Here is a 12,569-nt window from a genome sequence, read left to right as displayed (position 1 = left end):
GGGGAAGGAATCGCCTCTGCTGCCAGCAGTGAGTTCCAAGAACCGCTGGCAGGGAGTTCCTGCCACCCGTGTGCCAAAGGCCATCGTGCCCAGGCCCCCTTCCAGCTGCGTCACACTCTGGGGGCAGTCACGGGTGAGGATGACTCTGTGGCCCCACCAGGGACTGGCTTAGCTCGTCACTCTGGAGTGCACGCTGGGCTTTTCCAAAGGGCATTCGCTCCTCCTGCCTCATTAGGACCTTACAGCCCCACCAAACGGATGAATGCCAATTTGACACACAGGAAGACTGAAGCTGGGGGCAGGGAAGCCCACTTGCTCAGGAGATTCACAAACATGACAGGAGCTTGGGTCTCTGTCCTCGACAGGACTGGGTCAAGGCTGGAACCCTGGGAGGGGCTATTCATGCCTGTGTTGTCTGTGTGACTTCTATAGCCAGCTTCCCAAATGAGCCTCACTTATCCCCTAGCCTCACACATGCTGTTCCCCCTGGCTGTAACAGCCCCCCAGCCTGTGCCCGATTCTCATCCTCACCTGGCTAATTATCTTTTTTTTAATGTTTACTTATTTTTGAGAGAGAGAGAAAGACAGAGTGTGAGTGGGGCAGGGCAGAGACAGAGGGAGTGACAGAATCTGAAGCAGCTCCAGGCTCCGAGCTGTCAGCACAGAGCCCGACGCGGGGCTCGAACTCACGGACCGTGAGATCATGACCTGAGCCAAAGTCAACCGATTGAGCCACCCAGGTGCCCCTCGCCTGGCTAATTCTTATCCCACCCTTCCGCTAGCAGTACCTCCTCCAGGAAGTCTTCCCTGACTTGAGGTTGTGCTTCCCTCTGCCTAGTACTTAACCCAGATCAAAAGACCTTGATTCTCGAGACGGAGTGGCTGGAACAGGTCCCCGTCTGTTCACCACTGGCTAGCACTAGATGTGCACTCGCTCAGTGTTTGTCAGATTAATGAACTGAGCAGGTAAAGAACAGGAGGGAGAGAGGGAAGAAGGGAGGGGTCTCCGAAGTCAAACAAAAGCCTTCTCCATAGAGTCTGAGAGCAGGGGTGCCGGCGGATCCCTCCCGTGTACACAGAGACATTGGGAGCATTTGAGCGTAATGGATTTGCCCGAGGTCTCAGAGTGAGCATGATGGGTCCTGGACTGGAACCCGGGTCTGTCACTCCCAGACCGGTAGTCTTTTGCGGTGATCCCAAGGTGGATTCCAGGCACCATGGCGGGCCAGTGAGGGACATGAAGGCGGCCCAGAGGTGTGCAGGGCCATCCGGCAGAGCGCTGCAGGCTCTGCCCTCTGTCCACCCGCTTGGCGGTCCCAGCCTCGCTTCCTCCATGCTGGAGCCTCTCCGTTCCCACGCAGCTTGTCCACTGTCTGTTCTCCTCAGACCTCCCTGGGGCTGTCAACATGCTGACCTTCTGGCTCCCCACCTGTCACCACCTGTCACAGGCGATTAGAGTAATGGTACAGGGATCTCTCCCCAGGTTCTGGGGCGAATGGGGAGTGGAGGAGAATGTGCTGCCCACGTGAGTGGGGCTGCAGGGCAGGCACACGGGCTAGGAGGCCGCAAGGGGCCACTGCCACTCTGCCCGGATTGAACAGGTGGGGAGACTGAGGCCCGGGGAGGAGGAGGGGCTTGCCAGCGTGCCGACTCCCAGCAGTTACCGCCTCCACTCACTTGGCCTCCCGAGGACTCTTCCTAACCAGAGTCTAGGAGAGCCTTCACTGTGTTCCTAGACCTCACGCCCACGTCCTGCTGCAGTAGAGCCATTTCTGGGCTCATCTGGGGCTGTGGGTCTCTGCATTCTGAGCGATCGGCACAAGGCTGGTCACAGAGCAAATGCACCATAAACTTTAGTTGAGTGAATGATTTGTGGGTTGCGTGAGATGAAGACCCCCATCTCCCCCACCCCCCAACACACACACACACACACACACACACACACACACACACAGCAGGGCCACCTCTGTGGTGTTCCGCTCTCTGTTTGGACCTCTTCTGTGCCACTGCCACTGTCCGCTGGACCCTGTAACCATTGCAACCATTTGCTGCTCTCTCCCTCCCCAGCATCTTACACCTTGTGAGTCTTCTGGGGCCACCCCAGGGCCTGGGTTGAAATATGTGGTCTTTAAATGTTGGATCAGAGGTGAACAAATGAATCCACGAAAGCCTGGGTCCAGCCGACGCTGAGAGAACAGTGGAGCCTGGTGAGGAGACAGTCATGAATATGCAGAACCCACCCCCGTGCTAACGAAGGGCACCTCAAGTTGCTGGTGGAACTCACAAAGATGAGCCACAGACCTGTTGAAGGCTTGAGGGCTTCCTGGAGGAGGTTTTCTCAGAGCTGGGCCTTACACGACCACTGTAGGCTGACACAGGCTTAATTCACTTTATTTTGCTGGTATAAAACTTGCGGTGACCGCAGCCAGAGCGTGGGTCCTCTGCACAAAGACTGTGCTGTGGATGTTGTTACAGCCTGGGGCTGGGGTCAGCTTAATGGCACGATGCAACGTGAAACACTTGTGAACCTTTGCTACTGTGCCAGCCACTCTTCCCGTGGGCCTCGCAACAACCCTGAAGGCCGCTATCACCATCATTCCCACTTTACAGCTGGGAATGGGGCACAGAAACTGGGCCTGGGGAGGTACCACTGGTAGGCAGCAGAGCCAGGATTTGGACCCAGGCAGGGTGGCTCCAGCACAACTTCCAGCTACACTGCACTGCCCTTGGTGTAGGCCACTGGCCTGAGGCTGTCCTGGTTGCTGCCGACTCGGCAGGTGGCTGAGCCCACTCTATCCCTTGTGTTCCAGGTCATTTTCTGGGAAACAACACAGTCATTGACGTCCTCCGGCAGGCGGGGCTGGAGGTGGAGCACACGCCCGCAGGGCAGACCATCCACAGGTAAGCAGCTGAGGCATCGGGGGCACGCACCCGGCTGGCCTGCTGCCACCATCCATGAACCGTGCCCGACCCCGTGCTGCGTGGCCAGCCTGCACCCAGCCTTTCTGCTCGGGCCTGCGGGGCAAGCTGTGAAGAAGCCTTGCAGGGACCGGCCTTCACCAGGCAGCCAAGAGTGGAGGGGCCGGGCTGGAGGTGGGGGGACCGAGAAGGAAGCTGGTGTGCAATCTCGGCAACCTGGGGGAGGTGAGGTTGAGGGGTGGGGCAGTGGGAACAGGAGGAGGGGTAGGTTCTGAGCTGCTCAGCATCTAGGGCCAGGTGAGTGGGTGGGGTGGAAGGACTCTGTGGGACTCCTAGAGACCTGGGGATGCCCAGCCCTGCCCACACCCGGTCCTCACCTTTTTCTGACCACACCTCTTGGGGGGCCCTCCCACCCCTGACTTTCCCACCAAGGTACACCTACTCCACTCAAATAGCCATTAGTGGCCATCCTTTTCCTCGGAAGGGTTCCTGTCCCCACCCTAGGCTGGGACTAGGTGCTCAGGGGTCAGCTGTGTCCACTTGTGGTCCACGGTGCCAGGGCAGGCATGACAAGGTGTCAGCACACTCTGGGCAGCTCCGGGGCAGGAGGGTGTTTCTCTGCAGCCTGCCCTCCAACTGTTACGCAGGAACCTTCTTCGCTGGCCCCCCAAGGGCGACCACAGAGCGATTTCAGCCCCAGTCTCTGGCGTTACAAGAACTCGAGTCAGAAAGAAGCTTGAATGGTCACAGTGAATCTTTATACACCGGGCTCTAAGCCCTTTTAGCTCATTAAATCCTCACAAGAGCTCTATGAGGTAGAACGTGGAGTACTCCCATCTTAAAATTGAGGAACTTGAGGCTCAGAGAGGTGACGTCACTTGCAGGACACACGGCTTCTGTCACTGCAGCCGGGCTCTAGAGTCTTCCTCAGCTCCTAACTACTCCCTGTCCCCTCCCTGGGCGCCGGAGGGGGTGGGTGTGCTCGGAACACCTAAGGCTTTCCTCCTTGCTCTGCACAGACGAGGCTTGGGGCCCCCCAGAGCTTTGAGCCTCCGGCCTCCTAGCTCTGGGCCAGCACTCTGCTCTCCCGTCTCCATGGCCCTTCTAGAGGAACTTAAAAACTCCCTCACGTTGGACTCCTTCCTCTTTTGATCATCTGAGTCAACCGGATGAGACTGATGAACATTTGAGTGCGGCACAAATCCGGTCTGCCCTGGGCCAGGGCAGGGGTGTGTTGGAGGAGTGAGGCATCCAAGGCAGCCTTGGGGACAAGGCACTCCTCATGCTCCCCTTCACAGGCCCAAGGACTTCACCTTGAAGCTCATTGTGTCTTTCCAGGCCAGGCAGGGCGGGCAAACGGGCCGGCGCTGCTGCCTCGACTCCTATTCATCTCAGAGCCCAGGCATCAGAGGAAGGTCCCCCGCCTCTCCCGCCTCCCCGCCCGGCCCTGCTCCGAGGGCTCTCAGCCCCAGGCTCCAGCACACGCTGAAATCCTGCGGGTGGGGCGAGGAGCTGGGATGCTGGGGAGGCCCCAACAATAAAAGCCATCATCGGCCACAGGTGCTTCCTGGACCCATCTTTTTGTCCGCCTGTTTTGAATTATCTCCCCAGCAGCTGCAGCATCTCCTGGGCCCTGGGAATCTGGGCTTGCTGTGGGGGATGGGGATGGACAGGCTGATCTGATGGCCTTCCCCTCTCATGGAGAGAGAAGCCCCTCACCCCATTGTGTGTGCGGGGGTAGAAGAGAACAGGCTTCTCACCGCCTCAGGTGCCGCCTCGCCCTTCTACTCCCGATACCACGTCCAGCCTTCTGCCAGGGTCTGAGGTCCTCCCGAGGGAGTCCATCTGGGCCCCAGAGAGAAAAGAATAAAAGGGAGAGGAGCAGAGGCTGTTCCCAGGTTAAGAGACCTGTGTGTATAGCACTGCATGGAAAGTGAATTACACACACACACACACACACACACACACCCCTAATCAGTGCTTTAGTGCCTGCTACAGCCAAGTCCATGTGCTTATAGGCCAATATCAAAGAACGGCTTGTTGTGTGCCAGGCACTGTGTTAGGACCTCATCTCATTTGTCCTCATGACGATCTTACGAAGCGAGTGTTGTGACTACTCCCATCTCACAGCTGCCTGCCGCTTGAGACGACTATGTCACCTACCCTTGGTCATACGGCCTGTAAGCCATAGAGCTGGCATGTGAATCCACGTCTGTCCACCTCTAGCTGGAGCTCTGACCTGCTTAACACTGTTCTGCCTCCCCAGAAAGATGCTCAGGGAATAGCTGTTGAATGCACAGATGGCTGGTTGTGTGAATGATACAAACCACCGCATTAATATTTTATAATTTTTAGTTAATACTGTTAACTACTAAAAGAGTTCCACGGCTTACTATTTGCCAGGCACTGTTCGCAAGGCTTTGCCTGTGGTAACTTAGGAGACCCTCATGCTGCCCCTCGGAAGCGCAGGCTGTAGCGCCCCCATTCTGCAGAGACGGAGATGAGGCACAGTGAAGTCAGGTCACTTGCCCCAAGCCCCTCAGCCAGAGCCTGTGGAATGAAAGACCCCGAAGAAGATGAGATAGGCCCCCAGGGCCTGCCCACAGCTCACTCCCTCACCTCCTACTAGCCTGGACTCAGGTGTCACCCTGCACTGACCAGAAGCACCCCCCCGCCAGCCTAGCAGCCTCCACCTTCAAGCTCCCTCTCCTGCCCTCCCCAGCGGCTCCCACAATCTGACATCCTTATTCTCCAGCTCTCACTTCAGTGTGAGCTCGAAGAGAAGGGACGTGATTTGGTGACCACTTCTGCCCAATTTCTAGAAAGGTCCCTGGTGCAGGGCAGGTGCCCAGGAGACATTTATTGAGCCGATCAAAGAAAGAATGGGTCAAAATTCCATCTCTGGACATGAGACAGTGGTTTCCCTGGGTTCCTCTCGCCGGGCCCAGCAGGGGCACCCAGCCTTTCCCCTGCTGTGACAACCTTCTCACCGGGCTGCACTCCCTGTCGCACGTGACTGACACAATCCCACACGTGCACCTCACATGCTGTTGCCCCTTTCCAGCCCTGCCGCCCGGAGCCCCGCACCTCCACCCGAGGGGACCTCGGCAAGCCCGGCCCCGGTGACCCCAGCCGCCGCCCTCCCCGCAGTACCCTCGGCGACCCCCACCGTCCCGCCTGAGGAGGAGGACCCAGCCCTGTCCCCACACCTCCTGCTCCCCGACAGCCTCAGCCAGCTGGAGGAATTTGGGCGGCAGAAGAAGTGGCACAAAAGGCAGAATAAACACCAGCGGCCGCGACAGTTCAATGACCTCTGGGTCCGCATCGAGGACAGGTGAGCGGGGGGAGGGGCAGGCCTGTCAGGAGCCGCGCATCTCTCCGGCTCAGCCCGGGGCACCCTCTCATCCCAGGCCCTGCTCGGAGGAAGTGAGCCAGGTGGGTGCTTGGGTGGAAACTTCTGGGATAACTTGACTCACCCCCGATTCACAAAGTCTCTTCCTGTTCATCCGTCAGGGTCTACAGAGCATGCTCACATATGATTTTTCATTTGTATTCTCAAAATGAGAACAAGCACACTTGTCTGCATTTTAAAGGCAAGGAGATAGAAACTTCCTTCAGGTGCGGTAGACAAAAGCCTGCTTTCCCCTTAGCTCCATTTGTCCCATGGGCCAGAAGGTGAAACTGGGAGAAGATACATCGAAACGTCAAAAGCTCCCTGCGCCTGGAAGGTCTTAGTGGCCGACACCCTGGCAGGGAGGCTGCAGAGGGCCTCACTCTGCCAGAAAGAGATGGCAGGTGACTACGGACAGCCTTACTGCCGTGGGCTGTCTCTCAGGAGGGGAAGGGGAATCTGTGATAAATGATGTCAAATATGGGCAGGTGCAGAAATCATCCTGCTGTGCAGATAGGTATCTGTCCCCTGCCTGTGTTCTCCTGCCACCCCTGTGCCACCTTCTCAGCCTGTCTGTTTCCAAAGCTCCTGATGGAACCAGGATACTGTCTCCCAATTTCCACCAAAGACTCAGTATAGAGCAGTCTCCCTAGATTCTGCTTTGGGGTAGGAATCTCCATATGTAATGAGCAGTGTCACCAGAACACCCCAGCTGTCCCAGGGAGTGGCCATCAGTGAAGGTCAGAGTCCTACCCCCCGTGGTAGCCCAGCCCTGGACATCGTACCCCAGCAGTGGGCCCTTGCAGACTCCAAGTCTCACCTGAACCCTAAAGATCATCCTCCAGGATTTCCCCAGAATGCCCAGAATCATCTGGGATACTTATAAACAAACAAATGCCCAGGCCCCACTGCAGACTTCATAAACTTGCACCTGCAGGGCATGGGCTGGCAAGCTGAGCGTTGAGTCTGCACTTGGTTGAATGTGCGCCACAGAGTCTTTGCAGCAGCTTTGGGGAACGTGGACCCAGTTCTGTGTTTACAGATGGTGAACCAAGGCCAGGTTGGGGACGGGGGGCTTGTCCAAGGTCACATAAGCAATCGGGGGCTGCCTCCTGCACTGTTGACTTCACGGTCCTCCTGCAGCCAGGTCTCTGAGTCATCGACAAAAGGTTGACATGTCCAGTCCACTGTCTTAAAGTTTTGGATGTGCACTGTTTTGAAAAGACTTCTAGCAAGTAAGAGTGGAGGCCACTGCTCCTTTGGGCCGTTGGTTTCAAAGTGTCTGACTTGGGTTACTGGGAAATGTACTTCCACAGAGCCCTGGCCAGCCTGTCCCACCGAAGGCAGAGGCACTGCTATGGCTAGATTAGCTGTGACGTTTGGCTCGTGTGCCCAGCGTAGTCACCCCCTCCAAACCAGGAGCGGGGGCGTGGGGTTACATCGGAGGGCCGCTTCTTCCTTGCTGAGGAGCACTCACAGGCTGCCAGGAAGGAGCAGGGCCGGTGCTGGAGCTGGCAGCACATAAAAAGCTCCAATCAGAGGGTTACTCCGGGCCCTCGACAACCTGCAGGGGTGACTGAGAGACCCAGCCGGTGGCGGGCCCAGCCCAGGAGGGGACAGGAGGCTGGCTGTCAGCTCTAGCAACTGACCCCCCAGCGCTAACCACTTCTGAAAGCTAAATTTCGGCAAACGACTCCAAACAGTTTCCTTTTCACAACATGTAGCTCTGAAACACAGAGCCCAGTTTCAGGATAAGAAAATAGCTTTTCTTTGGCAAGAGGGAGCCCTTTCTCCCACCTAACAGGTAAACTGTGGCTGGATAACTCTCTTCCATCTTGTTGGGTTGGAGAAGGAAGTTTCCCCAGAAGGGCACCCTGCTTGAGCTCCTTGATGCTTCTTAGGCAAGCAGGCCCTGAGCTTCTGTCACTCCCAGGGGACTCACCCCATCCTCCTAGGCTTTCCAAGTTTCCAGCTCTCTGAGAGGGAACAGAGGACAGCTCTCCGAGGGGGGGACCTAAAGCCCATTCGTGGCCATTCTAACAAAACCATTCTCCTTGGAGCTGTGATTCCGTTCTGAATTCTCTCATTTTCTTGCCCCCAAATCTGGCTGGTGCCATCCATCACCTCTCCCAACTCATGCTACACCCGTGACCCGGCAGCAGGGCCCCTGCCCAAGGGCACTGCCCCAGCAGCCTGGGATTCTCCAGTGCTGCCTGCCACTGCCCAGTGAGCTTTCTGCCGCCAGCCTGGACACAGAGCATGGGCTCCCTCCGGCCTGCAGCTGCCTCTCCTGCGGGCCCTGTCCTCACTGAGCTGTGTGCTGCCCCTCAGTCGGCCGTGCCCAGCCCATCTCCCACCTATGCTGTTGCTTTTCTCTCTGGGTGGGGGAGGCACGAGGCTCTTACAACCCTCATGTCCCCAGTCTTGTCAGTAGTCCTGGAAGTAAGCTTTGTTTGACAAAAAAGGAAACTGAGGCCCAATGAGGTCAGGTAACGCCCAAAACCCACACAGCAAGTGAGCTGTGGAGTCAGAACCCACAACCCAGGTCTGTCTAATGCTAAGGGTCACATTCGCCCATGGCCACACAAATGCCCCACCCTTGCCTGGCAAACATCTTCTCTATCCTCACTGGCTGAAGTGTCCCTTCTCTCCTCTCCCACAACCCACAGTTCCTGCAGGTGCCCCAGTCTTAGCACAGTCACACAGACTGCAAATCCTCACTTGTGTCCCAAGGCCCGGAGGCCGGGAGGCACCAGATCTGGGCTGGACTTCTGTGGCCACCAGGGGCCTCGTGAGGGTTTGTTGACCACGTGCCTGAGTGAGACAAGGAGGGAGAGAACTGGGGGTAGAGGCTGGCCAGACCACCACCTGGAATGAGCTCCCCCCCACTCACCCCTCATTACCCAAGATGTAAACACACGGGAGGAAGTTTAAAGAAGCAGCAGCCCTGGCAGGGTGATTAATGAGGACCCTGTGGAAGGGGCCAAGTGCATGTCTGCAGATGGCTGTACAGCAGGGGCACAGAACTCTCAGGAACCCCACATCTAAGGGCCAAGAGGGGGGACAGCAGTTCAGGGTTCATTCCCATGCTGGCTGTGTGCCTACATACTGCCCCAATGAGAAATGAAACTTGTGACAGTCCTCAGTCTCTCTATCTCTTTTAAATATTTATTTATTTATTTATTTATTTATTTATTTATTTGGGGGTGGGGTGGGGAGGGGAAGAGAGAGAGAGAGAGAGAGAGAGAGAGAGAGAATCCCAAGCAGGCTCTGCACTGTCAGCGTGGAACCTACACGGGACTCTATCCCACAAACCGTGAGATCACGACCTGAGCTGAAATCAAGAGTCAGGTGCTTAACCAGTGGAGCCACCCAGGTGTCCCCTCGGTCTCTCTTTTTGTGCAGTGAGGGCCTTGACTGGGTCCATGATGGTCATGGCAGCCCCGCTGCTCCCCCAGCCCACGGCTGGGGTATGTGCGCGTATGATGGGGTTAGAGGGCTGGATAAACAAGGGGACAGAGTGCTGGTTGGAAGGACAGTCATGAGGAGGTGGGTGCAGGGAAGTGTTGGGCATGGCCAGAAGCGAGGCGCAGTGGGCATCAGTACTGACCCAGAGTCCTGTGGGTGCACCATGCAGGGGCAGGGGGTACAAGACACACACACACACAGAGCGTGTCGTTGTCTTTCTGGGCCTCACTTTCCCCGAACTTTGAGCAGATGGCCAGGGCCCCCTGGAAGAGGAAGACCCCTCTCTGGTCTGCCCAGGGGGCATCCCGCCTGAGGTTCCCCAGCTACACTTTCTCTTAGCAAAGCCAGGCCTTCTCCCAGGGGGCTCCAGGGTGCTGGTGTCTCTGTGTGGGGCCGGAATGCTATGGGATTCGAGGTGGAATCCCACCCATGGGGGATTCTCTTCCCCCATGAGAAATGGGAAGCAGGACCGCTCCGTGCATAAAAGCACAGACAAATTCAGGCAGAACAGGCTTCAGACCCCGGCCCTTCCTTGTGCTTGCTTTGAGGATTAGAGAGTAAACAAGATGATGCTTATAGAATGGTAAGCTGGCCCCAGACCCCTGGTGACACTTGGTGACAGTTGTCCCCAGAGTTGCTGGTGGGACTCTCAGTCTGGTCTAAGATGCCACTCTCCCTCTCTCCTCCCTCCCCGACAGGAGCTGCTCGTGGGCCCTTCGCACGTCTTAGGTTTCAAACATAAGTGGGTGCTGCCCACTCCCCCGCTTGACAGGAGCACACTGGCCACGTGCCGGTTACCCAGCCCCGTGTTGAGAGCTGGTGGGGACAAAAACAGAAGAAGTCTCAGGTCGTGGCCAGGCAGGGACGGCTCCCTAACACGCTGTGGCTGAATTAGCCCTGGAGCCCCAGTCAGTTTTCCTGCACCTGCGAAGGGATTGGTCCGCCAGGGCTGTGGAGAGGACAAGGGCATTCCCAGCAGAGGGGGCCATGAGGGCAAAGGCGTGGAGGCTGGCATGGGCTTCGGACATTGGGATATCAGGCAGCAGGCAGACCTGTCGCTTCAGGTCTCCGACCTGCTTGGCCCGGAGAGGCTGAGGCCAGACCGGAGTTGCCGTGGGGTCTCCTCCGGGTGGACCACAGGGAGAGCTGCACCCTCAGGCAGCAGGATAGCCTATCAGGTGGGTCCCCCTCACCCAAGGCCCATCTCCACACTGTCTCCCTGGAAGCCTCTGAGGAGGTCACCTAGGGCACAGCCAGCAGTCCCTAGTATTGGAAAGAAAGCCACAGCCTCTGAGACTCCCAGAACCCAGCCCCAGATGGCTCTTCAAGACCTTCTAAGTACACGGATTGGCCTCCTACTCCAGGTAGCCCTCTGGAGGGGCCTCAGTGGGCAGACAGCTGACACCATCGCAGGCACCGGCCCTCCTTTTCTGTGCTTTATACCCTGAACTTCTGCCTAAGATCTCACTTCTAGCTTCTGCTACTAGAAAACATTTTAACGTCCGTGGGTCTGTACCTGCTCCTTCATTGTACACGTGGGGAAACTGAGGCCTTGAGGACAGGACTTGCCCCACGCCACGTGGCACACAGGGACATAGGGCAAGCTAGAACAGGGCTTCAGCCTTCCTCCCAAGCAGCGGGGCCCTTCCCCACATGAGGGGCCCTGTCGGCTCAGAGCAGACTCGGCCCCTTGGTGCCAGCCGTCTGCGGAGCCTGGGAACACTCTCAGAGTGTTTGCTTTGGCTTCGAGGCCACTTTGCCATGAGACGCTCTTCCCCTGCACGGGCCTGGGGGCGTGGGGGGATCTGGACTGGGGGACTGAGCTTTGTGAGCAGAGTGGGCTCGGAAGGTGGGGGCATTTGGAGGGGCTTTCCGCACCCCCCCCACAACTCCATTTCCCTGGGACTCCTTCCAAGCAATAAAACCCCCGCTCAGGCTCCAAGGGGGAGTGTGCATCTTTGGTTTTAAAAGTGTGAAAGCAAATGCCTTTGGGCGCCTTTCGAGACGGTTTTCATAACTCCCACTTGGCCTTCCCTCTGATGGCGGGGCTGCCTGCGGCCAGCCTGGGCCCCCAGTTCCAGGCACCCCAAGTGGCACATAGCCTCCTCTCCTGAGGCCAAGCCTCCTAGCCTCCTGGCTGCTCAAGCCGAAAGGATGGGGCAGCCGCTAGGAAGGGACCATCATGGACGCTTTGCGTAGCGCGCAGAGGTTTTCTTTGCATTAGAAGAGAAAGGGAGGGAAGGGGCTAAGGTAATGGCTCGAGGCCACGGGAGGCCTCACCTCCCACCCTGGCAGGCCTCCACGCACAGGTTTTCCAGGTCTCAGCAGAAGGCAGCACGCAAGCTCCTGTGCCCTCCAGGCACCTCTGTATCCTAATCCCCTTCAGGCTGTCTCTTCACCTTAGAAATGGGGATAATGAGATGACACGTGTACAGCATCACAGTGTCTGCTGGCTCAGGGGAGGCACTTCACAAAGGGAAGATGCTGGTAGTGGGAGAGGCAGACACAAGCATGCTAATAACGGCGCCAAAGGTGGCCAGTGCCACGTAGCGTGCCCACCGCGTGCCAGGCGCTGCTGTGAGCGCCTCGCGTACGGAAGCCCGCGCAAGCCTCCCGTGCACACGTAGTTACCTGCGGGTGACACAGCGGGATCAGTGGGACACGTGCGAGGTTTGGTGGGCAACTCCCCGGGGCCTCCACGGGGGGGGGGGGGGGGTCCACTGGGCCAGGCCTTCGAAGGTGGACCGGAAATGACCGTCGATGCGACCGCAGAGGGTGGTGTGTGCCGGCA

The 12,569-nt window shown here is 57.7% G+C and overlaps 1 protein-coding gene and 1 long non-coding RNA gene across 2 annotated transcripts in view; one reads left to right on the top strand and one right to left on the bottom strand.

The window, feature by feature from the left end:
* The window catches only part of TRABD2B (TraB domain containing 2B), a 211,861-nt gene that overhangs the window by 196,509 nt on the left and 2,783 nt on the right, over nt 1-12,569 (top strand). Inside the window, exons 5-6 of the mRNA XM_042997048.1 lie at nt 2,811-2,901; nt 5,984-6,253. Coding sequence (XP_042852982.1) covers nt 2,811-2,901; nt 5,984-6,253 — 361 coding nt within the window. The remainder of the gene's footprint in view (nt 1-2,810; nt 2,902-5,983; nt 6,254-12,569) is intronic.
* LOC122241320 lies at nt 5,262-12,490 on the bottom strand. Its single transcript, XR_006221389.1, has 4 exons — nt 12,410-12,490; nt 12,059-12,177; nt 7,131-7,821; nt 5,262-5,469 (listed from the first exon to the last, which is right to left on the bottom strand). It is a non-coding gene; the product is annotated as an uncharacterized LOC122241320 (long non-coding RNA).

Source organism: Panthera tigris, chromosome C1 (genome assembly GCF_018350195.1).
Source record: "Panthera tigris isolate Pti1 chromosome C1, P.tigris_Pti1_mat1.1, whole genome shotgun sequence".
NCBI classification, from domain to species: Eukaryota; Metazoa; Chordata; class Mammalia; order Carnivora; family Felidae; genus Panthera; species Panthera tigris.
Note: the sequence above shows the minus strand (reverse complement) of the source record. Positions and strands in the feature narration are given on the sequence as shown.